We start from the raw sequence: 24,175 nt of genomic DNA, 5'->3' as shown, positions 1-24,175 counted from the left end.
GTCTAATTAACATGTTTTGAGCCTCTCTTCTGATTGGCCGACTGTTTTCTGAGTGACGTACGGCCACGCCAACCACCTCCTCTGTTCACTGTGTCTGTTCACCGGAGCTCAGAGCCGGGTCTTACCGTGCTTTCCCGGAGCGAGGCAGCTTCTGCCCTGGAGAAACTATCTCCCTGCCCCCCGACTACACAAAATTCATCGGTAACCAGTGGCGGTGGCGGCGGCCCGCGAGGCGGAAGAAGCCAGAGCGATCTGCTGAGCTGTTGCTGGGGCAGAGACACCGGCGGACCAGCCGCTGTTCCTGCGAAGGCAGTGACTGCGTTGCTATGACATCACATTTCTGCGGAAGTCCTTGGGCATAGTAAAAAAAAGCAGCTGCTTACTGCAGGCTGTGTGTATTTGTCTGTTTATTGACCGTTTTGACACTTACGGTACTTACGCACCATAGATCTTATTCATTATGAAAAAAGCCAGGAAATCTCAATGTTGACAATATTGGCCCTTTAATGGAGCACCAGAGAAGACATGATCCCTGCAGGGTGGATTTTGTGCATCACTGTCACTTTGAGAGTTTATGGGCTTTTTCAGACAACAACGACAGAGATGCAACGCATGAATCAAAACATCAGAATCTTCATTGAACTGTCTGATATCTCCGATGTGGGTCGATGTAGGAGACTCAAGCTAAAACATGTAACACACAGTGACGATGTGGTTGTTGGTAATCCATCCCACTGAGCCTTGGCTTAGCCAGCCTAATACTCAAATGTGTATTAATGCGAGTCTGGCATCGTCTGGGTCCCAGGCTAACTGAGCCCTAAGGTGGGCTTGCATTCCTTCTGAATGTGTCTGTGTCTGTTGATACTTGTTTCAGGTCTGACTCCTAATCCCGTCTCTCTCCCTCTCCCTCAGTACTCTGTATTCTGCTGTATCCTCTCCCTCGTTGCATGTGGAGTCTTCCTCCGCGTGAGCTTTGAGCTCAAAGTGCTCTTCCTCACCCTGGCCTCCACAGTGTACTACGTCATCATCCTCAGCACCAAGCGGGAACTCTTTGTGGCCTACGGAATCGTCCTGTACGCTCAGACCAACGCGAGCTGGAACTGCAGCAGGTACGTAAATGCAGTCTGGCAAATAAGCCAGAACTATGGTGGTGCTGGGAGTCAAAGTTCCTCTACCTTAGAAGCACATTGCTCTCAGGATTTCACATTTACTTTGGGTGATTATTATGAAATACGTTGTTCAAAGTGAAGTCCAGGCATAATTGTTCTCATTTGTTGAACAGCAGAGACGATGAATCCATCCTGAGGTGGATCGGCCTGGTGAAACACCCCCAGGTGATGAGCTGCATATACATCACCCTCTTCCTGGTGACTATGCTCATCATCTCACAACAGGTAACGCTCTTTGTCCTCATTACATTTCTTTGCTGTTTTCATCTCTCACTTTACAATTAGACAAACTAACTCCCTATTTACAGATAAGAAATATAAATGTGCTATTATTCATATAGATAAAGCCTGTCATGACATCATCTCTCACATATTTGTCCGTCCCTGCTGTCCACCAGCTTTTAACTGAGAAGAGTAAAAAGTATTGAAATTCAGGAAATAAATCAATCAAATTCGTTGTCTGCTCTGACCTCGGCCTTCTCCCAGAACGAGTCCAGCTTCCGCCAGGACTTCCTGCTCAAGTACAAGAACCACACGGAGCAGGACGAGATCGAGACCAGGGAGAACCTGAACCGCCTGCTGCTGGAGAACGTGCTGCCGGCCCACGTGGCCGCACTGTTTGTCGGGGAGAACAAAAAGAACGAGGTGAGATTCCACCCACTCGCTTTCTTTAAAGGGAATTTCAAGATGGAAGATAAGAGAGGTTATATTCTTATGTAAAATCTAGTGTTTCCTGTGTGTTTTGGAAAATTAGGCCAAAGTAATATTATCTTAAGAATTCAGCCCCAAACTGTGAGTTGTTGTCGTTATGACAGATGGTTGAAAATAAAGCCAAACAATCCCAACCTTCCCTCTTCACAAAATGATTAGCTGTTTCATTATTTTTTTTATTTCGGGGTTTTACCCAACAGGACCTCTACTACAAGTCCTACGACTGTGTGTGCGTGATGTTCGCCTCGGTGCCGGATTTCAAAGAATTTTACACCGAGTGTGATATCAACAAGGAGGGACTGGAATGCCTGAGGCTGCTCAACGAGATCATCGCCGACTTCGACGAGGTCAGGAAGACGAAGAGAGCCCCCCCCCCCCCCTGTCTCTTTCTCTCTCCCATCCCCATCCATTGATTCTCTACCACGTGCTTCTCTTTGTATTGCGGCTGTTAACAATGTGGTCCCTGCCGCGGTCGCCAGTGGATTAAAACTATACCGTGGTATTCTCCAGCTAAATCCCGACAGTGTAAGTGCCAGCAGGAACTCATTTAACTTTCCCTCTAACCCAAACAGCTGCTGTCCAAGCCAAAGTTCAGCGGCGTGGAGAAGATCAAGACAATTGGCAGCACTTACATGGCGGCCGCCGGGCTTAGTGGGACGCCCGGTCAGGAGAACAATCAGGTGGAGTAGACTCCCACCCGGGTCACACCCGGGTCAGGTTCGATCTCCGTCAAGTGAGCCATAAAACTCGGAGCAGTCGCAGTGAGGCGGTGGAGTGACACGGCTCTGACTCTGTTCTTGCAGGACAGGGAGAAGCAACAGGCCCAGATCGGGAACATGGTGGAGTTTGCCATCGCCCTGATTGGCAAGTTGGACGGCATCAACAGACATTCCTTCAACAGCTTCCGGCTGCGTGTGGGTGAGTGTGCTCATCTGCTCGCCTGCTTCGGAAGGAGCCCCTTCATTCACCGAATACCGCCTCCTGCTCTGCTTGTGCCGACACAGTGAGCCCGTGGATTCAAAGAAGAACTGTGAGGGCAGCCTGTAACGTTGAGCAGAAATGACTGTGGTTAGCTTTCAGTACGTGTAATAATAGAAACAGAAGCCACTTCAGAGTCGGAGAAACCTTTGCAGTCTTCAGTTGTTCCCAGTCACTTGATTCTGAGCAGACATCTTGGACAAAAAGTTTTTTGTGAAAACATTTACATTTCTTGGTCTGATAACAACTCACATGAGGCGTAAACACCGAAATGTCGACGTGAGTCTCAAACAGATTACTGTCCCCGCCAGCAGCTGTGTCTGAACACATTGTGACTTTGAAACAACATGCGCTCACACTCCTACTCGTGAAATGTGTTTGGCTCAGACCTGTAACGGTGACTTCATACTTTTTCACCCTTGCTCTGGGTGGACTCTTTAATGTGATGAGATTAACTGCAAAAATTCAGTTTCCTTTGTTTGCCGTGAGCAGTCACAGCCGGGGGGGGGGGGGTTATTAATATACTCACAGTGAAACAGATTCATCCGCCCAGTCTTGGCTCTCAAACTTCTTGATAGAAAGAGGAAGGAAAATATCATTTTTTGCTATACTTGTGTTAAATTAGTTCTCAGGTAGACAGTAAAACAAGTACAAAACACAGAACATGGTGTTGAGTTCACAATAATGAATGTCGCCGCTTCTCCACTACAGACAAATCCCTTCAGTCACTGTAATGGGTTTCATAAGCAAACCACTTTTGCCAGTTTTCACAACAGGATGATTGTGACCTGAATACAGCACAGTACATGTCTGTGGTAGTTCATATCCCAATACCTAAGTTAATTTCACACAGGGTCAGAAAACATGTGTGATCAAAAAACTTCTTCTTTTAAGTTTCTTGCTTGGTTATGTCTTTCTTTGTTTCTATTTCCCACTTATCTCTTACATACAAAGTGGAGGTACAGTACTTCTATTCCCCACCAGCTCTTGTAGTCCAATAATACTGATATCACTTTTCCACCGCCATGAGCTCAATGTGTGTTTATATGTGTGTGTGTGTGTGTGTGTGTGTGTGTGTGTGTGTGTGTGTGTGTGTGTGTGTGTGTGTGTGTGTGTGTGTGTGTGTGTGTGTGTGTGTGTGTGTGTGTGTGTGTGTGTGTGTGTGTGTGTGTGTGTGTGTGTGTGTGTGTTTTACACATTGTTACAATCAATGGATTTGGTTCATGTGGCCTTATTCTTTTTACAAAATAATCTCTGACTTGCAGATATATATATATATATATATATATATATATATATATATATATATATATATATATATATATATAAAAGACTTGCTTCCCCAGATCATATTCTCTCCTTAATTTTGGAAGCTTTTCACGAACAATTTCATTTTACTGTCAGGGAAGAATGTGATGCGGTTAGTTTAAAAAAAAAAAAAAAAATGGATGAATAAATTGTCCAAACCTTTTTCAAATGATTCCAGTGCCACCCACAAAACCACACGTCCTTCGCAAAAATGAAAGTACAAACCAAGCGGCACTGTAGTGAAACTTTTCCAACTCGCTACTCGCTGAGCTCCATTGTGCAGCCTGAGATCTGCCCAAGGATGAATTCTCATTCTTCTTCTTGAAATACAGTTTTTATCCTCTTTCCTGAACATGAACATGACATCATTATAAAAAGACTTGAGTTAGATTTCTAATTGTGTGGCCTCTGTGTGTTTTTTTTCTTTTTCCAACAGGCATTAATCACGGCCCGGTGATCGCTGGAGTGATCGGGGCGAGGAAACCTCAGTACGACATCTGGGGCAACACGGTGAACGTGGCCAGTAGGATGGAGAGCACCGGGGAGCTGGGAAAGATCCAGGTACATTTCCGCAGCTTCCAACAAAGGCGCACGGCAAAATCACTCACATGGTTTCCAGAAAGGTCAAACTGACTCACGTCACTTCTCGCATGGTTACCGCTTCCTTAGCTTTATATTGCAAATGTCAACACAATCGTGGCTGGATTTATAGAGATCCAATTTCTGACTCTGACCCACATCTGATTGTCTTTATCCATCACAACAGCGACAGATAAAAAAAAAACTGCCTTAAAAATCTTCTTGTGAGATGAACACGTTATTTGTGTTTCTCCTGCAACTGCCCTTTATTGCTTTCTGCCACATTTACCTTTTACTTTGATTCGTTGAATGACTTGAATATAATACTACCAGCCACAGTGCAATGCTGCCATGGTGAACTCATAAATTGATACGTGTTCATTAAGAAAAGTCAAATTTCATTTTCCCTGTTACTAATTAGTATCATGCAAAAAAAAAAAGAATATATAAAAAGGTCAGAAATTCGTTTATTTCCCAACGTGCAGTTGTGCGTTACTCGTTTCGCGTCTGCTTCCAGGTAACGGAGGAAACGTCCGACGTGCTGCAGAAACTGGGATACTCGTGCGAGTGTCGGGGCTTGATCAACGTCAAAGGGAAAGGCGAGCTGAGGACCTTCTTTTTGTGTACCGACATGAGCAAGCAGCAAGGCATGGGGCTGAGCTGAGGCCGGGGCCGTCGCCGACAGTGGACGGAGCTGGAGGGCCGGACTCGTGCACACGAGTCGGCTAGTTTTACAAACTCCTGCACACAAAGTGTTGACACACACCTGACTGTTACACAGCCGCTTCCGCTATGTCGCTGAAAGGAAAAATACTGAGGCGTGTTAAGGAATTCAAAAGGAAGTGGCGCCGCACTCTGTGGTGGATTGTTGTCTGCTCGGGACTCTTGCCGGGGAGTTGGTCAAGCACGTACAATCACCATCTTTATCTCTTCACGAACACATTCACGTCCAGTCTCCATCACTTTTGTACCCTTTTTTTTTGTCTTGATTTGGATGTCGTTTGTGAACGGGGAAAAAAAGCCAAATGCAGTTGGGTCGTTTTTGAAGACCTCTTTGGTCCTTTATGAACAAAACATCAGATTCCGTTTGGATCATATCCTGGAACCCCTGAGGTTTTGCTGTTTGAGAAGGGATCGGACACTCCGCTCTGTTACTGTGTAATGAGCAAACACGCGTGAGCCAGTTGGACGAAGCTGTTTCGACGTCAGAAACAAACTCTTCTTCAGACAAAGTTTCTCTTCCCAGCCAAGCTGTAAATCTGAAGTTCCCTAAGCTCCTTTGTTTAGGTTGAACTTCTCCCCTCATGTGAAGCTCTTTTAGTTTCCAGCTGTGTAACATGTGACCAGATATTAGCTTTTTCAGGAGTTGAGGAATCCCTGTGCTGTATGTACGTCATCTGTTAGAAATCAATTTCTAATTCTCTCGCTGCCTGTCTGTGTATATGCTGCAATGCAGGAAATGTGCGACGCTCTCTGCCGTGTCCGTACTGTGACCCCACAACCCGCCCGCTGTGAATGTTTTTCTGGCTTCGGCCGAGATGGGTCACCCGACCCGATCTGGATTTCTCTGTGTGCCTCTGAACACTTGATTTGTCTTGTGGCCTTGTCCTTTGAGACCCGTCACCTTGTCTGTAATTGTGGTTACATAATATTATCTAGAACAACACTCGGTAGAGCACATAACTCCGCCAAGGCCCAACAGTCGCCTTACATTCAGTCATGCTGCACCGATTTACACACACTCATAGATATCGGTCCCTTTTAATATGCCTGCTTTTTTTCCCCATCAAGATCCATGAATTATTCCCTGGGATACTGGTTGAAGGTGGCTCAAAAGTTCCGCGGAAATGCGTTCTGTCGTTTTTGCGTAATTTAACGGATGTTGGCGAAAACCTTGACTCCTTGGCGGAGGTAATAATGTGTTGTTGGCCTTTATGTGAACAATTATGACATTGGATTTTGTACAGTTACAGAATGTAATAAATGTTTTCATAAGTCTGCGGTTCATCGTGCAATATTTCATTTAACAGCCAAGGTTTCTACATTAAAAAAAATGGTTTATTGATTGAAATGCATACAAACGTCACAAAAAGCACCTTTTCATACAAAACTTAATTTAAAAAAACGAAATGAGCCTGGTTGAAATTTCATTTTACAGCCACCGCCGGAACCGCATCTTGATGAGTGGACGAGGTCTCCATTGGTTCGGCCGTCTCCTCCGCTGAAAACACTGTAAGTACATAACCGATGTTAATATGCTGAATGTTCCTCAGATAACACACGGGCAGAGGTTAAGCCTGTTTTACCTGTCGAGAGGCCGATGAGGGGCTCAGGTGGTCCCGGAGGAACGGCGACGCCCATGGCCTTTCTGATGCCATAGACGGTGCTGACGTCACACGGGGCCACTCGGCCGGTCAGCTCAGCCAGATTCCCCGTCACCTTCTCAGCTGTGCGGACGAGAAGGAACATTATCAGTACATTGAATCAAGCTCAAGTCTTATTTCTATTTTTAAGGAGATGCTATCCAAGCTTATTTAAATTGTGAGGTTTTCTTTGATATTGTTTCGGCCAACAGCCAGAACATTCTCCACAGGAAGTTGTACGTCACGTTAAAGGAACAGTTTGACATTTTGGTGAAGGCACTTATTCGCTTTCTTGAGCCGACTTAGAAGGCACGTGCCATTCTTAAATATGTAGCATGAGATAGCAGCCGGTTAGCTTAACAGAGCATAAAGATTGACAATGGGAAACGGCTAATTCCATCTAGGAGCAGCAACCCTACAGCTCACTAGTCATCATGTTGCTTGTTTATCCTATGATACAAGTGTAAAAAATGACATGTGGTTTTACAGAGGGGTTAAAAACTTCCTCCAGTCTCAGCTGGTTGCCAGGCAACCTCACAGTGAAACTTATTCCACATGGATTTTGCACTGAATAAACAAACAAGATGCCATATGTTAAGTAGTGGAATAACTGGACAAGGACAGAACTATCGTTTTCTCTCCCATTGTGTCATCAGACTAAGCAAAGCTAATCTAGCTAGCCACGTATTTACTATCAAAACCATGAGCGGTATCCAGTTTAGCCCAGGCAAACTCCGAGCAAAAGGACAACACAGACAGTCGTGCAGAGAAATGTTCAACATCCTTCCACTATCACATCCCTGAGCATGAGGTCACTGTCTGAACATGTCGGAAGAGTAAATACAAGGTAAGTCTGTGTAGGACGGAGGCTCAGCGGTAGAGGGAGCGTGTTGTTAAGAGGTCTCCAGCTGGTGGAGGCACAAAGGGTCTTTCTTACCCAGCTCCAGCTCCTTGGCAGTCGGGGCCAGCAGACAGATCATGTTGGGAGGCTGCTTGGCGCTCAGACGCTCCTTCTGCGCTTCCTGCAAGTTGTGCAGCAGCTTTGTAGTCTCGTCCAGTTTCTGCTGGAAGTGCAGGGCCTCTGTGACGGAGCAAGAGTGGAGACGGACACTTAATACTTCAACTGTGTTCCTCCAGTTACCTCCTGTCCAACAGCACAATCATTCTTCCTGAACCTTTGGACCCCTTCCTCTTACAGCTGCCCCTCATCTAGCTGCTTCAGCTGGGGGCTTTTTAACAACTACCTCAATGGCCACAGTACTTTGACTGTAATTCCTTTAAGACATGAGATAAAGCAGTGCATTTCACTGACTGTGTGGGTGCATCATATTTGTGATCTGACATGACATTAAGTATCATTTCTGTTACATGGGTCACACGTGTTACGGTGGGGTTGAAAATGTTTTTGGGTTATTCTGTCTGCGTGACAGCTTTTATACGCTTATTATTCCAAGGAGAAATGTTAGATCACTTGGGTATACAACATAAACTGCTGAAAACAAAGAAAATGATATTAAGTATCGGAAGTAAATAAAGCGGCCATCATTTTTCAGGATTATTCAATTGTCATTCATCAAGCAACATTCTCTGATTTCAGCTTTTCTCTGTTTGGTATTGTTAATTTGGGGGTTTGGACTGTTGGTTGGACAAAGAAAACAATCTGAAGCTGTCACCTTCATTTTTCATGCTCCTCCTGTCCGTACCAGTTGTGATAGATGCCTCACTGACACGATTACAATGTAGCTCAAGTCAGTGTAATAGATATGAAATGCCTTGCTGCCCAGCATGAAACCATGTGTATTAGTTTCAGCTCAACTTTAGAAAAACAACGACTGTGCCTTGGACGGAAATCACTTTTGTAAAGGATTTCTTTAGGGCCCGTATGGACAGGAGGAGCAAACCTTGAAAAAAATCTTTTTAGTATTTGCATCTCTAACTCTAACAAACCAAGTGAGTGAGAGGTCTCACCTCCAGAGAGCTCCTCAGCCATGCACAGGGGGTGGAGCCTGCTGCAGCTGGATGCTTCAGGTCCAGCTACCTGCGAGCGACAAGAGGGAAAACATGTTAAGTCAGATACGAAAAACTCATCTCTCACTAGACATCGTATGCTTCGAAGGGAGCCTGTTCAGTTCAATGAAATGAAATCAAACCTAAAGAAATGCTGCTGCAACACCCGAGCAGGTGACAAGAACAAACTGGAGAGTGGCCAAGAACAGCGAGCGGCCAGGACAGAGGCTGCTGTGTGCCTGATGGAGGGGCCCGTGCTCCGGTTTCCTCCGCTGCACTGGGGAGTGATTCAGCCGTGCAGCCGGCAGGCTTTCTTTAACCGAAAAGAAAATACGGGCCTCTCCAAATTCTCCACCAGCGGGCCTTTTAGCGAACAGCACCGCTGTGTTACGAATGGAAATGTTCTTTTTCCGTGAGTGGATGGATCGCGGCTGTAGGCGGGCCCCTGCCATGTTGACACAGCTGGGTGATGCAGCAACCATCTGCAAAGGCCATCTATACCGGCAGAACGAAATCAAGTATCCACACATGAGGTGTTATGCAAGAACATGTGCTTTACAACCAACAAGGGCACAACAAGAGCCGCTCATCCGAACGCTGATGAGGGCAACTGGCTCTGGTTTTGTGTTACACAGCACACACTATATATATTTCCCATTACGAACTCCGTGTCCATTTCCATTTGCTCTGTACCGTGGCGTGCCGCGTCGATTTGCAAGAAGCTGTTTTATCACCAGCTCAAGATTAGGAAAATCTCTCACCTCCTTGTCGTCCTTCTTCTCCTGTGTGTTTCCTGGCTCCTCCACCGGCTGCAGAGGCAGAAATGACAGAGAGAAAAAACAACGACGAGTTATTCAGTTAATTCATACAGGAAGATTTCATCCAGAGCTTTTAAGCTCTGTAGTAAAGATGTATCACTTAATATATCGCAGTAACCGCTCACCGGCTCCATTAGGGTTTTTGAATGCTCTCCATTCGTCATTGCATCCAGAAGGTTGTCTGCCAGTTTGTACACGTACTCGTCGGATTTGGCCAGAAATTCTGACAAGCTGCCCCCCCACACACACACACACACACACACACACACACAGACAGACAGACAGACAGAGAGAGAGAGAGAGAGAGAAGTCAACACCAACACTGCTGTAACTGAACCTCCTACACACTGAGACATATGCGTCTGACAGCAGTTATAGTCTGTGTGACAGTTTGCTGTCAGACGACACAAAGAACGAAGATCGAGCGCTGATCATTTCCATCACAATGATTCAACTGAAACAACGAAAAACTTACTAAAGCTGAAAATGACAAACAAAGACAGATCTTATAAAGCACATTACTTGACAACCTCACACAAAGACCTGCATGAAGAACTATTCTTGAAATGTAAAAATCAAGCAACTGAAAGTACGAATGAAAAATGAGGCTTTAGAATAAATCCTTGACTGTGAAAAGATATTTCCACTTTTCTGAATAACCACTGTTTCTGTGATGAATTCGTTTGTTCTGAAAAAAAAAAACCATCCACTCACATTTCATCTATCTATCTATATATATATATATATATCTATATATCTATCTATATCTCTATCTATCGAGAGAGAGAGAGAGAGAGAGAGAGAGAGAGAGAGAGAGAGAGAGAGAGAGAGAGAGAGAGAGAGAGAGAGAGAGAGAGCCCTAAATGCTCAATATTAAATCAATGAAGAAGACAATTTAAACAATCACCAGTAAATTGTGTAAAAGGAACAACACATGTGTGAACTGAAAATCAACTCATTATGTCCTTGACAAAACATTTCAGCCGACCACAGATCCCTGCTAATCTAACACGAGCAAGCTAAAAAAAATGTATTAGCCAACTAGCATGGTAGCATTTGCAGCCTAAGTAAACATAAGATGGTAGTTTCTTTGTCTTGGGTTAGAGGAAGGATAACTTTTCTAAATATTACTTTGACCATATTGCTCTAGCTAACAGTTGCTAAATGGTTAAATCTGGAAACAGTCTCTGAGCCTGCAAGCATACTACGGGCATGGGGCATGTGATGAAAGGTGACATTGTGAAATTCAAGTCTTATTTGAAAAAATGCCTTTAGAAATAAAAGCAGACTTATGGGAATGATCAGTTTTGTAATTAATATATAGTTTAAAGCCCTATATAACTCTGATAGTGACACTATGGGTGGTACAGTGAGGCCCAGAGTGTCATGAGTATGCAACAGCATCGAGCTGAAACCAAAGCAGAAGAAGAGAAGCTGGGTTGAGGCCCAGTCCACAGCTGAGAGCTGACCTCCTCCAGACTGAGACGACGTGGTGAAAGAAGGAGAAACATCTGGAGAGTAGTCAGCCAAGAATGTCTCAAGTGACGGTTTCTGCGTAAATGCCACAGAGTCCGAGAGCGTTTTTTTGTGGTCGTACTGTACATACCTGTCTGAGCCCTGCCGACTCGACTCCTCTCCGTAGAGAGAGTAGATGAGGTCAGAATCCTCCTTGCCGATGTTGGCGAAGCTGGAGTCGTAGGTGGGTGCGTAGGAGGTGAACGGCCCGTAGCTCATGTAGGACACTGCGGAAAGTGTTTCACACACACAAGTCGGCTCGTAATCAGTTTTGTCCCCTGTGAAAATATGGCATTGTGACACCATGCAATCCTCAGTACCTGGAGTGATCCTGTTCCTCTTGTCCTCCCTGAAGCTCGGCAGGGTGTTCACGCCGCTCTGCAGCCGATTGGACATCATGCCCAGTTTCACCGGACAGTAACCGGCATCTGGAAAAGGGAACACCATGTCATACATACTCTCACCATCTCATTCTCTTTACGGATTGGAGATCTGAGGCTGCAACAAACAATTGCTGTCATTATCGTTTGCCAATAATAATCCATATTAATTGTTTATGGAAATTTCAAAATTTTAAATTTATTAAAGCTCCGTTGAGGTTCCAGGTGGACTAACCTCCTACTGCTGGATCTGCTGGGTTGAGGATAGCCAGGGTGGTGGAGCCGTCAGACTTCCGCCTCACAAACTCCAACTGCACAACAAATACATTTTGTTTATTCAATTTTCAGAATGAGACGGGACACAAATGTAGTTTTTTTTAACATTGGGGATAAACATGACACAAATAACTCATCCATCACTGATTGACTAGCCTCAACATCCGAGAAGCCTCACTTAACAGGCAGAAAACTAATCCATTAATGAGACCAAAATATAAGTGTAGATTTTTTGGATTTTTTATGCCATGATTTTTTATGACCATTCTACCAAAAAAGCCCTCCAAGGTTTGACTCTGCCTCCTCACCTCACACTGCAGCACTCTGTTGGAAAGCTTTCCTCCAGACTCCGCAATGGCCTTGCGAATTTCCTCCAGCTCTTTCTCTGCCTTTGCTGCTTCGTCCTTGGAGTCCTTGTCCTGTCTGAAAAAATGAAACACAAATTGAAAGACGGCAGATGAAAACTATGACCATGAACGAAAAATTATTTTTTTCTTCTTTGTAGCGAGAATAAAAAGCCTGCAGACACAGCAAAACTACTGCAGGTATAAAAAACATTTCTGTTCACCTCAGATAATTAACATAGAAGCATTTTATTGGCATAAATAGGCACCGTCAAGATTTTATACACTATAATTTTTCGGCAAAGTGAAGGTGTTTGTTCAGCTGTGCCTCTGACAGTGAGTCATAAGGAACATGTGATCTCAATGGCAAGGTTCTGTTTCATCAGCGGGCAACAAACACGTTGATTTCAATGATGCACTGCAATGAGAGGAAACAAGTCCCAGCGTGCTGTGAGGCATTCCACGCATTCTCTGCCTCCAGCTTCACTGTGGAAAACTGGTTTACTTCGAGAGAGAGAGAGAGCACACACACACACACACACACACACACACACACACACACACACACACACACACACACACACACACACACACACACACACACACACACACACACACACACACACACACACACACACACACACACACACACACACACACACACACACACACACACACACACACACACACACACACACACACACACACACACACACACACAGAAACCATTTCAATCAACATGCAGAACCCTTCCTTGTGGCTGATAAGCTATCTCAGCCTCTCCTGTGTTGAAATGTGACAATTTCATCTTTTATTTAAAAAAAAAATGAGATTGTGGGAACTTAGTCTAGATGGACCAGATTTAAAAAAAAAAAAATTTAATAACTGCACTGAACAAAATAATAAGCGCAACACTTTTGTTTTTGCCCCCATTTTTCATGAGCTGAACTCAAAGATCTAAGACTCTTTCTACGTACAAAAATGGCTTATTTCTCTCAAATACTGTTCACAAATCTGTCTGAATCTGTGTTAGTGAGCACGAGATAATCCATCCACCTCACAGGTGTGGCAAATCAAGATGCTGATTAGACAGCATGATTATTGCAAAGGTGTGCCTTAGGGCCACAATAAAAGGCCACTCTGAAATGTGCACTTTTATCACACAGCACAATGCCACAGATGTCGCAAGTTTTGAGGGAGCGTGCAAGTGGCATGCTGACTGCAGGAATGTCCATCAGGGCTGTTGCCTGTGAATTCAATGTTCATTTCTCTACCATAAGCCTTGTCCAAAGGCGTTTCAGAGAATTTGGCAGTACATCCAACCGGCCTCACAACCGCAGTCCACGTGTTACCACACCAGCCCAGGACCTCCATATCCAGCATCTTCACCTCCAAGATCGTCTGAGACCAGCCACCCGGACAGATGCTGCTGCAACAATCGGTTTGCATAACCAAAGAATTTCTGCACAAACTGTCAGAAACCGTCTCAGGGAAGTTCATCTGCATGCTCGTCGTCCTCATCAGGGTCTCGACCTGAATGCAGTTCGTCGTCATAACCGACTTGAGTGGGCAAATGCTCACATTCGAAGGCGTCTGGCACTTTGGAGAGGTGTTCTCTTCACGGATGAATCCCGGTTTTCACTGTACAGGGCAGATGGCAGAGAGCGTTTATGGCGTCGTGTGGGTGAGCGGTTTGCTGATGTCAACGTTGTGGATAGAGGCCCATGGTGGCGGTGGGCTTATGGTATGGGCAGGCATATGTTATGGACAACTACACAGGTGCATTTTATTGATGGCATTTTGAATGCACAGAGATACCATGACGAGGTCCTGAGGCCCATTGTTGTGCCCTTCAACCACGACCATCACCTCATGTTGCAGCATGAAAATGCACAGCTCCATGTTGCAAGGATCTGTACACAATTCCCTGGAAGCTGAAAACATCCCAGTTCTTGCATGGCCAGCATACTCACCGGACATGCCACCCATTGAGCATGTTTGGGATGCTCTGGATCGGCGTATACGACAGTGTTCCAGGTCCTGCCAATATCCAGCAACTTCGCTGAACAACCTGATCAACACTATGCGAAGGAGATGTGTTGCACTGCGTGCGGCAAATGGTGGTCACATTAGATACTGACTGGTTTTCGGACCCCCCCCCCCCAGACCCCACCAATACAGTAAAACTGCACATTTCAGAGTGGCCTTTTATTGTGGCCAGCCTAAGGAACACCTGTGCAATAATCATGCTGTCTAATCAGCATCTTGATATGCCACACCTGTGAGGTGGATGGATTATGATTATCTTGTGCTCACTAACACAGATTTAGACAGATTTGTGAACAATATTTGAGAGAAATAAGCCTTTTGTGTACATAGAAAAAGTCTTAGATCTTTGAGTTCAGCTCACGAAAAATGGGGGCAAAAACAAAAGTGTTGCGTTTATAATTTTGTTCAGTCTATTTTGTTAAATATCAGCGACAAATTTTGGCTTTTACTCAAAGGATCCCTATTCTAAGAGATCACACACAAATATTTGACAAACATTAGAACCGTGTAGGAATATGGAGCAAGGAGTAAGTGGTTACCATAAGGAATGCATCATCATCATGATGATTATTGTTATGATAATTCCTCACGTTGTAATCTGGCCCCCCCTGGCTTTAGAGCAGTTGTGCTGAAGTGATGTACAGGTATGAGATTTTAAGAAACATGTGTGACATCTATTAAGGCAGCCGGTTAAAGGACCTGGGTGTGCCGGGCGTCTGGGAGCGCTCGCTGCCGTCTGTGGTTGAGGGTCCTTCTCTGTTCTGGTTCAGGCCGGTGCCCCCTTGTTCCTCAGACTTCCCTGGTTGTTTGACCGAAGGGTCGAGGCCAGACATGAACTCTATGCTCTGCTTCAGGCTCTCCAGCCTCTCCTATAGAAAAAAGACAATGAAAAAGGAATCAACTTTTTTCACTGAGTGTCATTAGAGAAAGAAAACATGCCTGTTAAACCCGTTATTAGTCGTGATGGTGTTGCGTGTAATCATTTTTGTGGGTATCTGCTGCCCCCATCTGTTGTCATTGGAAAAGCAAGGTCAATTTTTTTTTGTTCCACAGCTCCTTACAATGTTAAAATCAAACACAACACTGCTACACTGAGTGCAGAGATTAAATGAAACATCTTGTGGCATGTTACGTTTGTGTCAGAGAATAGGGAGTTTTACACAACTACAGTAAAAGTAGTCTAGAAAAGAAGTGAATACTCTTTTAGGGCTGCAACTAACGATTATTTTCATAATCGATTAATCTGACGATTGTTTTCTCAATTAGTTGTTTGGTCCATAAAATGTCAGAAATGCAAAATTAAGATGGTGTTTCCCAAATCCCAAGATGATGTTTTGTTATTTCCACACACCAAATATATTTAGTTTACTGTAATAGAGGAGCAAAGAAATCAGAAAATATTCGCATTAAAGAAGTTGAAATCAGAGAATTTTGACTTTGACCCCCATAAAAACTACTAATCGATAATTTAAATAGTTGGCGATTAATTTAGTAATCGATTAACTGTTGCAGCTCTACTCTTTTTCATTGAAGTGTCTGCCTAACCTGACAGAATGTGGAATGAAGACTATATTTGTCACCATACAATGATAGATTCACAAAAAAATAACAATTTATTAAAGGCTATTTTATATACTAGCTGATCTACTGGGAACATGTCGGGATCCATGTAGTCATCACAACAAACTGAACGAGAGCACAATCCTATGCAGCTGGAGTAAATCCATACTCTGGCCTTCGGCTTCATACCTGGCTCAAGATCTTCATTCCAGAGTGTAAGAGTTTCCGAGCGGCTTTGTGGTAGATGGTCTCGGGTTTGTTGTAAATCATGGCGTTTTCGCACATGATCCGGAAATCCACCTGCATCAACAACACATTACGTGTGAAAACACTTGACAACATCAGAAAAGGAACAATGAAAACATGTTTCAGAGAAAGAATGACACTTTATGCCCTATCCCAAACTATAGTGGTGGTGTATGTATGTAAGTGGAACATGGTAGCACATTTTTAAAAACATTATTAAAAATGTTCCAATTTTTACTCTCTACAGTAGGAAGTTTATTATATTGAATGGCCAGATACCTTGAGCTCATCCAAAGACTGGTAGCACTCTTTCTTTACTCTGTCCTTCATTGTACTAAAATCCATAGGACGCTTGATAATCAAAGAGTAGCCCGGAGCAATGAGGTCCGTCACTGGAAACGAGAAGAACGCACTGGGGTCTTTCCTGCGGAGGACGGACACCAACCGTATTTATTCCAAGTACAGGGAAAACAGTCATACAACAGAGAGACAGACCCCAAAAAATGATGTCATATAATGACACAATCCCCAATGTCCTGATGTGAGAAATGATCAATACTGTACCTTTGGAGCTGCCTGATGAGCTGGTTCAAAGCTTCCTGCAGAGGAGTCTGTTCTTTCTCTGCAAGTCGGAAGAGGTTAAAAAGATTAAGAAACGCGTCTGTACAAAGACCTGCAAAGAAGCTGAGGTGTGAGACCAGTACCTTCCTGTTTGTCCAGCTCCGAGCGGATCGGAGTTCTGCTCTGTTCTCTCTCATCATCTCCATCCGCATCCTGTCCCTTCTTCTTTTTTGTCATCTAAGATTACAAAACCCAAACATTAAACCTCATACGGTGAAATGCTTCTCTCAAGAGGCTACACATCCTTGACCGTCACACGTTTGGCGTGACGTTACCTTCTTCTTCCCTCGGTCATCCTCCGGTGACCCTAAGCTCTTCTCCTTGTCCTTCTTCTTTTTCTTCTTCTTCTCTTTGGGTTTGTCGTGCTCCGCCGGCTGCTCGTCGTAAAACTTGTCCAGACTCGAGCTCCCCGCCGTCACCTCGTTTCCCGACACCTTCAGCACCAGCTTCAGTGGCCTCTCCGCGTACTCTGCGGACACCAGACCGACAGGACGCTTTATCGAGCTAACAGTGGCTAACTACAACGATTAGCCACAGGTGCTGGAGACAATAGCCGCGAACGGCTAGTTAGCTCGACTAGCATGCTTTAAAGAGAAGCTGCGGTGGCAGTTAACGCGACCGCGCGTTCTTGAATCGCCGGCCTCGTTTTCAGGGTGAGTTTGTTTGAATACTTACAGAAATATGCAGTTGAATGTGTCGGTAGCTCGCACAGAAGCGGGCTGGCAAATAGTATGCTAACACGGCTACCTTTAGCTAAACAAGCGGATTCAAGCCTTTGCATTTCTAAATAAATCAGTACATTGTTAAACGTATCAGTGCCTGCGCTATCGGGAGATCAAATACCTTCATATCCGTGTTTTTCGGACTTGTGTTTCTTGTGCTTCTTGCCCATTATTTGTATTTTGATTTGGCTAATGACCGGTTACTCTCTGGTCCCCGTGGTGGCGGAAGTGATACAGGGGGGAACTGCGCCGAGCGATGTCGACACACGCCCACAGCGCCCCCTGTCGGGGAGGCGGTGGTAACGCGAGGTGAAGGCACCACAGCGCCAGCAGGAGGCGAAACAAGCCCGCTGTTAAAGGTAGGTAAAAGAGTCAAGTAAAGAACTTTACGGGATCAATTAAAGTCCTGCTTTCAGAGATCCACAGAGGAGCGTCTGTCACTACAGAGCTGGTAATGTTGTGTCACCTGTGAGGCGCACTGTCACTGAAATAAAGAAGACATGGTTTGGTATGAACATGGCCTAAAATGAACCCTTGCAATTTTATACCATATGGAGCATGCAAAGATAATTTGACGTGCCCACTCTGTGTCAAGGGGCACATCCACACCTGAGTGCTTTACCACTGCACAAGTGTACATATGACGCTCATTGCATTTAATGAAATATACAACGCTGAAGGGGGGAAAGGTCAAGAGAGAGCTAGGACATGTGGATTTGTGTGAGTGTGAGTGTGTTAAAAAAAAAAAAGAGAGGGACAAAAGGAACCCGGAACTTCGTTGCACATCAACCAAATCTATGTCAATATGTAAATGAGAATGACCCTCTGATCATTTAGCCTTTAAACTTCTAAATTACTAGTTACTAAATTCTTCAAGGTATAGGGCCACATATTCCCCTGGGCCCTGACACACACATGTAAAGTTCCCAAGGCAAATACAGTTCTGATGAGATCATCAGGTAAATATTTGGGACTTTAGAAGCTTGCCTTCCCAAACTGAACTTGTGTAAAATTGATGAAGATTTGTTTAGTCTCTCATGTTATCTTGGACATCTGTTTACGGCTGGCTGTTTGAGTTGCAAACATATTCATTGGTGTGCCTTTTACAGTGTGCCTTTATTACAGTTTTTTGTTTCAAAACAGACTATGCTCCAAAGGAGGCAGGTGACACTTGGTTGTTGTACAGCCTGGAGTATGGGGAGAAAATTGTCACAAATGTTTATGACAATCTACAAGTGAAAAAATAAGAGGTACAAATACGTACAATGATTTGTGCGTGACTTTTGCGTGACTCACTAATGCGTGTTCAAATCCACACACTGAACCAATACAAAGCAATTGTGCACACATAAAAAAGTTTTACAAATGCACACATCACAAACGGAGTAACTATTGATTAGTACCCAAATCGCACAAATCATATGTTACTCTTATTTTTCACCTGTAGATCATGTGATACAAATTCGTGACCAATATTGGGAACATTTTTTTCTCCATACTGGAGCTCCTCTGCCTTGTAGAGAGTTGTCATGCTTCATTAGATTGGCACATATTGAACTGGCTGATGATTGACAGATGTTTGATTCATAGAAGAGGAGATATTGTGCGTTCTTTGAAGCACATTCCAGGTTTTATGAAGAGGGCAGGATGGGGGCAAAAGTTTGAAAGGAATGAAGACTGAATCCAGCATTTCAGCCATTCCTGCTGTCAGATAGAGAGGTGATTCTGAAGCTCTTTTGATGTCTTAGTGTCCTGTCAAAGGAAACCATCCAGAACAAGTGAGACCCTGATGCGTGTTATCAATACCATGACCTTAGTACAGTCTTTACACATCCTTCAGAATGCGATTGTAACACTGACATGTTACCTTTAGACTTGATACGACAAACTTGTTAGCAAGCACTTATTACACATTCAGCAAATATGAAGCTTCATTGGAACTTTATTTGGGCTCTTTTATTTTCCTCTCTAGTTGATTTATTTTAGTCAAATTCTCACTTGTCTTTTAACTCCACCAACTCCTGGTGGAATTGTCTCGCTCTTTAGCAGCTGCGTGTGAGCAGTGAAAAAACAGTACAGCTCAGTCCTGAACAGCCAAAACAAAGAGCTGAAAGATGCTGAGACATTCAGTGAGATAAGGGGAACGGCAACAGTGGGCAATGACTGTGGGTTTGTCATTTTGAACAACCCCCTTAAACACTTCCCAGCCATTTGATAACTATTGATTAGTGCTGCTTTTAACCTGTTGATACTTTTCTCTTGTCCAAAGCGACACTAAGTGCATTCAACCTCTAAGGTCATTAAACATTTTCCTGAGGAGTTGATGGTCTCCATCGCTGGTTTCAATTTTTCTTCGATACAGCATGATGTTTATTTTGGCCTCATTCAGAGTTTAATAGATGATATAGCAGTGTAGTGTGGATACAGCTCGATTTCCTCTGAAGTAGAGAACTGTGACACATCGGATCAGCAGCCACAGCTTCCTATGATACCGATCAATGTAATTAAACTGTCTGAATTTACTTTGCCCCCTTTGAGTGCATATTCAATTTTTACTAAGGCCTTGGTTACAACCAAGCACAGAACAGTTCTCATAGGCAGGGAGCCTCCGCTCTCTGTCTCTCTCTCTCTCTCGGGCTCGAGGGGGAGATGGACAGAACGCTCCAGCCCGAGCACGCCTGCAGCAGCGCCAGAGAGGCCTTGGGATCCATGTGCTTGGTTCCAGCTGCGGAGCTGCACGCGAGTTGGAAGTCCATAGATTAAAAGGAGACCACTTGCCCCAAACGGGTCTAACAAATGGCAGATGTTGTGAAATGCATTATCCACAACAGAGTGGCCAAAGGGACCCAGGGACTATTTCCACATGAAAGTGGCATCCCAGTAGAACCATGGGAAGAAAAACTGCTTCCCGCTCTGAGGACTGGATGGAACTGGGATGTCTGGTCTCTCCACATACACACAACAAATTAAACAGACACACAAAGGCAGGCTTTGAACGGTTTATCTGCCTCGCACATGTTCCACTGAAGCAGCGCTGGAGATAAAATGTGCTGTTCAGACACCGCTGAGAGGGAGCATTGGGATCTTTCACACTGTCCAGGCGTAGGAACAATCTGGTCTGACCTGGCCTAAAATTCTGACCTCCATCATGTCATGTCGACCTTATAACATTTTCACATGTTGGTGTATCTAGTTGTCGTATCTTCCCCCTCTACTTGCCAATTTCTTTCACTAAAAATAAACCTCTGTTTGATTTATTTTAAAATCAAATTCACTAACACAAGAATATATTCTGCTTGCACATTTATAATATCGTCTGGGTTGTGTAGATTTGACATTTGCTCTGTATCAGTGTAAGTTACTCTGGGTAATTACATCAATCATAAAGCCCGCGACAAATGCAAATGAGTAACTCCTCTCCTTGTGGACGGATAGAAGAATATGGAATGAGGTCTGGTCATAGAAGTATATTCTTTTCACCAGAAGTTGTCAGAGCGCCGCTCAGATATGACAGATGAAATGTTTGGGGTCATTACAACTGTCAACGCAGAAACGGGTTTGAAGATGTAACCAGACATCACAAGTAAGTCAGACAGAAAACATCAAAGAGGAGAAACCAATCATTCTGCCTCAGTGTTTTTCTCTCGCCTGCCAGTGTGTCGTGGCAACATCTTTGAGCATCAATCACTCATCGCTGTCAAAGCATTATCCGTACGGTAACTCTATTTTTATCTGCAGCCCAAACACTTTCTGTGTGGCTTTGATTATCAATCTCACTTCCCCATGTTCCAGTCCTGTGGTCCTCCGACGTCCCACCCAGGTCTGAGGGTGAAGGTCTGGGCTAATTTCCCAGTGTAATGTAGATTGTTCCGTTCTTAAAAGATACCCAAAGCAGCTATGATAATGACAGTGGAGCTTGTTTTATGATTTTTATATGGTTTTCTTTTTAAAATCTTATGGACAAAATACATTTATGTGAAATTAAATGCAATGAAGGTCACCTGCCCATTCAGAACGAGGACATGGTTACGCCGTACGCACCTGAGACCACTGAGCAAACAGGACGCCCTCCTGTATTTATTTGAAGTTACCGAATGTGTTCTAATTAGCATTGGCCAGCTCCAATTGTTAACCACGGTCTTGTGTAGTGTTTTACCTTAACGTCACCCTCTCCTCTAAGATAGCTAATGTTTAATTCTCTCTTTGAAAACTTCATTATGATTTTTTTTAAGCAGGCTGGTCTGATGTGTGACTCTACAGGGGATGCACGTTGGTGGTTGCTTGTGTGTGTGTATTTTGACGGAACACACACATCAGAATGATTATATGCATCATAAATCTGTGCGTGAGCATGTGTGACGGGACAAGCAAGGTGGGGAAAAAGGGGGGCGACTGCTGATTTCTGTTGATCTGAGCCTTTATTCTCCCCCAGCCTCTGAAGACAGTGGTCCCGGGGTGGGAAAAATACACGGGAGAGATGTGTTCAAAGCCTGCGAGCTCGGTGACGATCCGCCGTCAGATCCTTTGCCTTTTGAAAAGTTCATATAAACTGAAAGACAGCCTCTGGGAAATGGTCTTTGCAAACTCAATGAGAGTTTATCATCTCAACGCGCAGGCAGAGGCGCGGTTTGACGCGGCAACACGCTGCCTGTAATCTCATTCTTCTTCAGAGGTTTATCGGGGACCCCTCCTTCCCCCCAAACACAGTTAAATCGGGGCTCTTATAAACGAGGTATCTCAGAACAGGAGCTGTCGTCCTTTTTAGTCTGTAGCGCCCTGAACACAACACAACTCCTGTTTGTGACCTGCTAAGGGTGAAACAGAATGATGAACTTTTTCCACACTGTTTTTAGCAAACAGGGCTTGATTTGTGCGATCCTGCTGGAAGGGAATCTGGGACCCCATCGTCCCCCATCTTGAGGGATTGGGTGCCAACGGTGCCCCAGTGAACAAGCTCCATTCTTACCATGTTGTCAGGTACTGTGTTCTCGGCACAGAGAGATGCTTGTCATTAGCAACACAAGCAAATATGAAAGGACTGGATTGAACTGAAACTGCTCTAACTAAAGCTTCTTCAGCATGTTTCTGTATTTCCTTGACTTTTACATGGATCACAAGGATCCTGACATTTTGACATGGCCCAATATTTATGGAAACGTTCAGTCGATATTTAAAATGTCAATCAGCTATGAAGACATTTTGAAAGACATTGTTTTGAACCAACTCATAGAGGAAAACCGTAGCTTAATTTGCAGTTGCAGAAATCCTGCTTCTCCCAGAAATTACGCGAGACTCCCACACATTGACGGCAGCTTCACAGTACCTGCCAATCATATACAATATCCCATGAAGTTTTTGGAACACTTTTGTGTGTGAAATCAACATTTTTAAAGGATTTCTGCAGTTGTCAATTCAGCTAGAAAAGGCGATGGTTGTTGGGTAGAAACAAGAATTCTACCTCTGTCTAAAATCAAGGATCGCTTGTTTAGTATTAAGTAGTTCATCTACCACCGTTATCATTATGAACTGCATTTGTCCTGTATAAGAATGGAAAGCTTTAATAGAAGCAGAAACAGTCAGGAGGCAGGGTTTGACAAATGGTCATTCCCGTTGATCTACAGTTGGCCAAATCTGTTTAGTTTATTTATCTGAGAAAACTTTCTTGTAAAGTAAACCTCGAGCTGCTGGTGGTCTTTTGTTCTGCGGTATTGTTTCGGCCCGCGACGGACAAACTCACAGTCTCCACAGCTCGCGAACAATCAAATCCTTCCCACTGGTTGGGCATGAAAAGACCCACATGGCAGTGATTTCCAGGGCCTCGGAAAAGTGGGAGGAAACCAGCGATGACTGCGAGGGGACGACGGTAATTGTCTCATTTAGAGAGCGATGCCCACAGGTAAAAGTAATTACGGAGGACCATTATTCTCTCCTGTCGGTGTGTGTTTGTGTGCCGCGGAGGACAGTCTTTCAGGCGGGTCATATTACAAAGGTGTGGCCGACATCCAAATGTGACACATAAAAGACAAAAAGTGTGGATCAACAGAGGGATGTCTCAGCCCCCATTCCGCTACTTTGCCATCAATCTGACAGATGGCATGGGCTCGTCTGAGGCCCTGGCAACGAGGAGTGCAGTGGCTTCAAAGGCCTTTCTGTAATCTGCAGAAACATCACAGGCTGGGAGAAAGTGACTGTCTCCCAGACACCCGCCCCGCTAAGAGGGCGAGCAAGGCGCTAATGAAAGGCAGATAAAGGGACAGACAGTTTCTCAAGGAAAAAAAAGAAAAAGGGAGAGAGCGGGAGAAAACATCAGGTAGGCTCCGCTTTTTCCTTTGCCTTTCTGTTTTCTTTTAAAGAATCTACAGATAAATGGACTCGTCCGTCCTGTTGTGTTGCCTGAAAAACAACAACCACAACAACGCACAGATTAAGAGTTATTTTCAAAGCTCTCCTCCCCCAGTGAGTGTGACTCAATTCAGGCTAAATGGTCAGCGCTGAGTATGGGCTAAAGTTACTTGATGAAGTGAGGATG

At 44.3% G+C, this 24,175-nt stretch overlaps 3 protein-coding genes across 9 annotated transcripts in view; 2 read left to right on the top strand and 1 right to left on the bottom strand.

Annotated features, from left to right (window-relative positions):
• Positions 1–6,743, top strand: part of adcy7 (adenylate cyclase 7) — a 55,984-nt gene extending 49,241 nt beyond the window's left edge. For 3 of the 4 annotated variants that reach the window (XM_035629537.2, XM_035629534.2, XM_035629535.2), the window contains 8 exons: positions 913–1,109; positions 1,283–1,394; positions 1,656–1,814; positions 2,081–2,227; positions 2,453–2,560; positions 2,684–2,798; positions 4,603–4,727; positions 5,263–6,743. In XM_035629537.2, coding sequence (XP_035485430.2) covers positions 913–1,109; positions 1,283–1,394; positions 1,656–1,814; positions 2,081–2,227; positions 2,453–2,560; positions 2,684–2,798; positions 4,603–4,727; positions 5,263–5,409 — 1,110 coding nt within the window. In that variant the 3' untranslated portion in view covers positions 5,410–6,743. The remainder of the gene's footprint in view (positions 1–912; positions 1,110–1,282; positions 1,395–1,655; positions 1,815–2,080; positions 2,228–2,452; positions 2,561–2,683; positions 2,799–4,602; positions 4,728–5,262) is intronic. The other variant, XM_047331469.1, reaches the window with a different exon arrangement.
• Positions 6,744–6,781: 38 nt separating this feature from the next.
• Positions 6,782–23,400, bottom strand: brd7 (bromodomain containing 7). 2 transcript variants are annotated; one of them, XM_035629539.2, is made up of 17 exons: positions 23,384–23,400; positions 17,200–17,393; positions 17,008–17,101; positions 16,868–16,925; positions 16,583–16,727; positions 16,247–16,357; positions 15,197–15,366; positions 12,413–12,527; positions 12,064–12,139; positions 11,769–11,876; positions 11,540–11,675; positions 10,059–10,164; positions 9,877–9,924; positions 9,077–9,146; positions 8,046–8,189; positions 7,052–7,192; positions 6,782–6,975 (listed from the first exon to the last, which is right to left on the bottom strand). In XM_035629539.2, the coding sequence occupies exons 3-17, from the start codon at positions 17,099–17,101 to the stop codon at positions 6,893–6,895; spliced, it is 1,605 nt and encodes a 534-aa protein (XP_035485432.1). In that variant the 5' UTR covers positions 17,200–17,393; positions 23,384–23,400; the 3' UTR covers positions 6,782–6,892. The 2 variants fall into 2 exon arrangements, with proteins under 2 accessions (XP_035485432.1, XP_035485431.1); XM_035629538.1 differs by lacking the exon at positions 23,384–23,400 and adding an exon at positions 17,768–17,913.
• Positions 17,388–24,175, top strand: part of nkd1 (NKD inhibitor of WNT signaling pathway 1) — a 76,606-nt gene continuing 69,818 nt past the window's right edge. For 2 of the 3 annotated variants that reach the window (XM_035629541.2, XM_035629543.2), the window contains exon 1: positions 23,556–23,956. The gene's annotated coding sequence lies outside the window, so the exon portion shown is untranslated. Of the gene's footprint in view, positions 17,578–17,875; positions 18,006–23,555; positions 23,957–24,175 lie in introns of those variants that run through there. The other variant, XM_035629544.2, reaches the window with a different exon arrangement.

The sequence above is a fragment of the Scophthalmus maximus genome, chromosome 4, assembly GCF_022379125.1.
Source record: "Scophthalmus maximus strain ysfricsl-2021 chromosome 4, ASM2237912v1, whole genome shotgun sequence".
Lineage (NCBI taxonomy): Eukaryota > Metazoa > Chordata > Actinopteri > Pleuronectiformes > Scophthalmidae > Scophthalmus > Scophthalmus maximus.
Note: the sequence above shows the minus strand (reverse complement) of the source record. Positions and strands in the feature narration are given on the sequence as shown.

Coding starts and splice junctions, on each gene's coding strand:
- brd7 (XM_035629538.1), bottom strand. CDS start 17,816: ATGGGCAAGAAGCACAAGAAACACAAGTCCGAAAAACACGGATATGAA. Junction 8,190..9,076: donor GGCTGAGGAGCTCTCTGGAG/GTGAGACCTCTC, acceptor GCTCCGTCACAG/AGGCCCTGCACTTCCAGCAG. Junction 7,193..8,045: donor TGCCAAGGAGCTGGAGCTGG/GTAAGAAAGACC, acceptor TCGTCCGCACAG/CTGAGAAGGTGACGGGGAAT.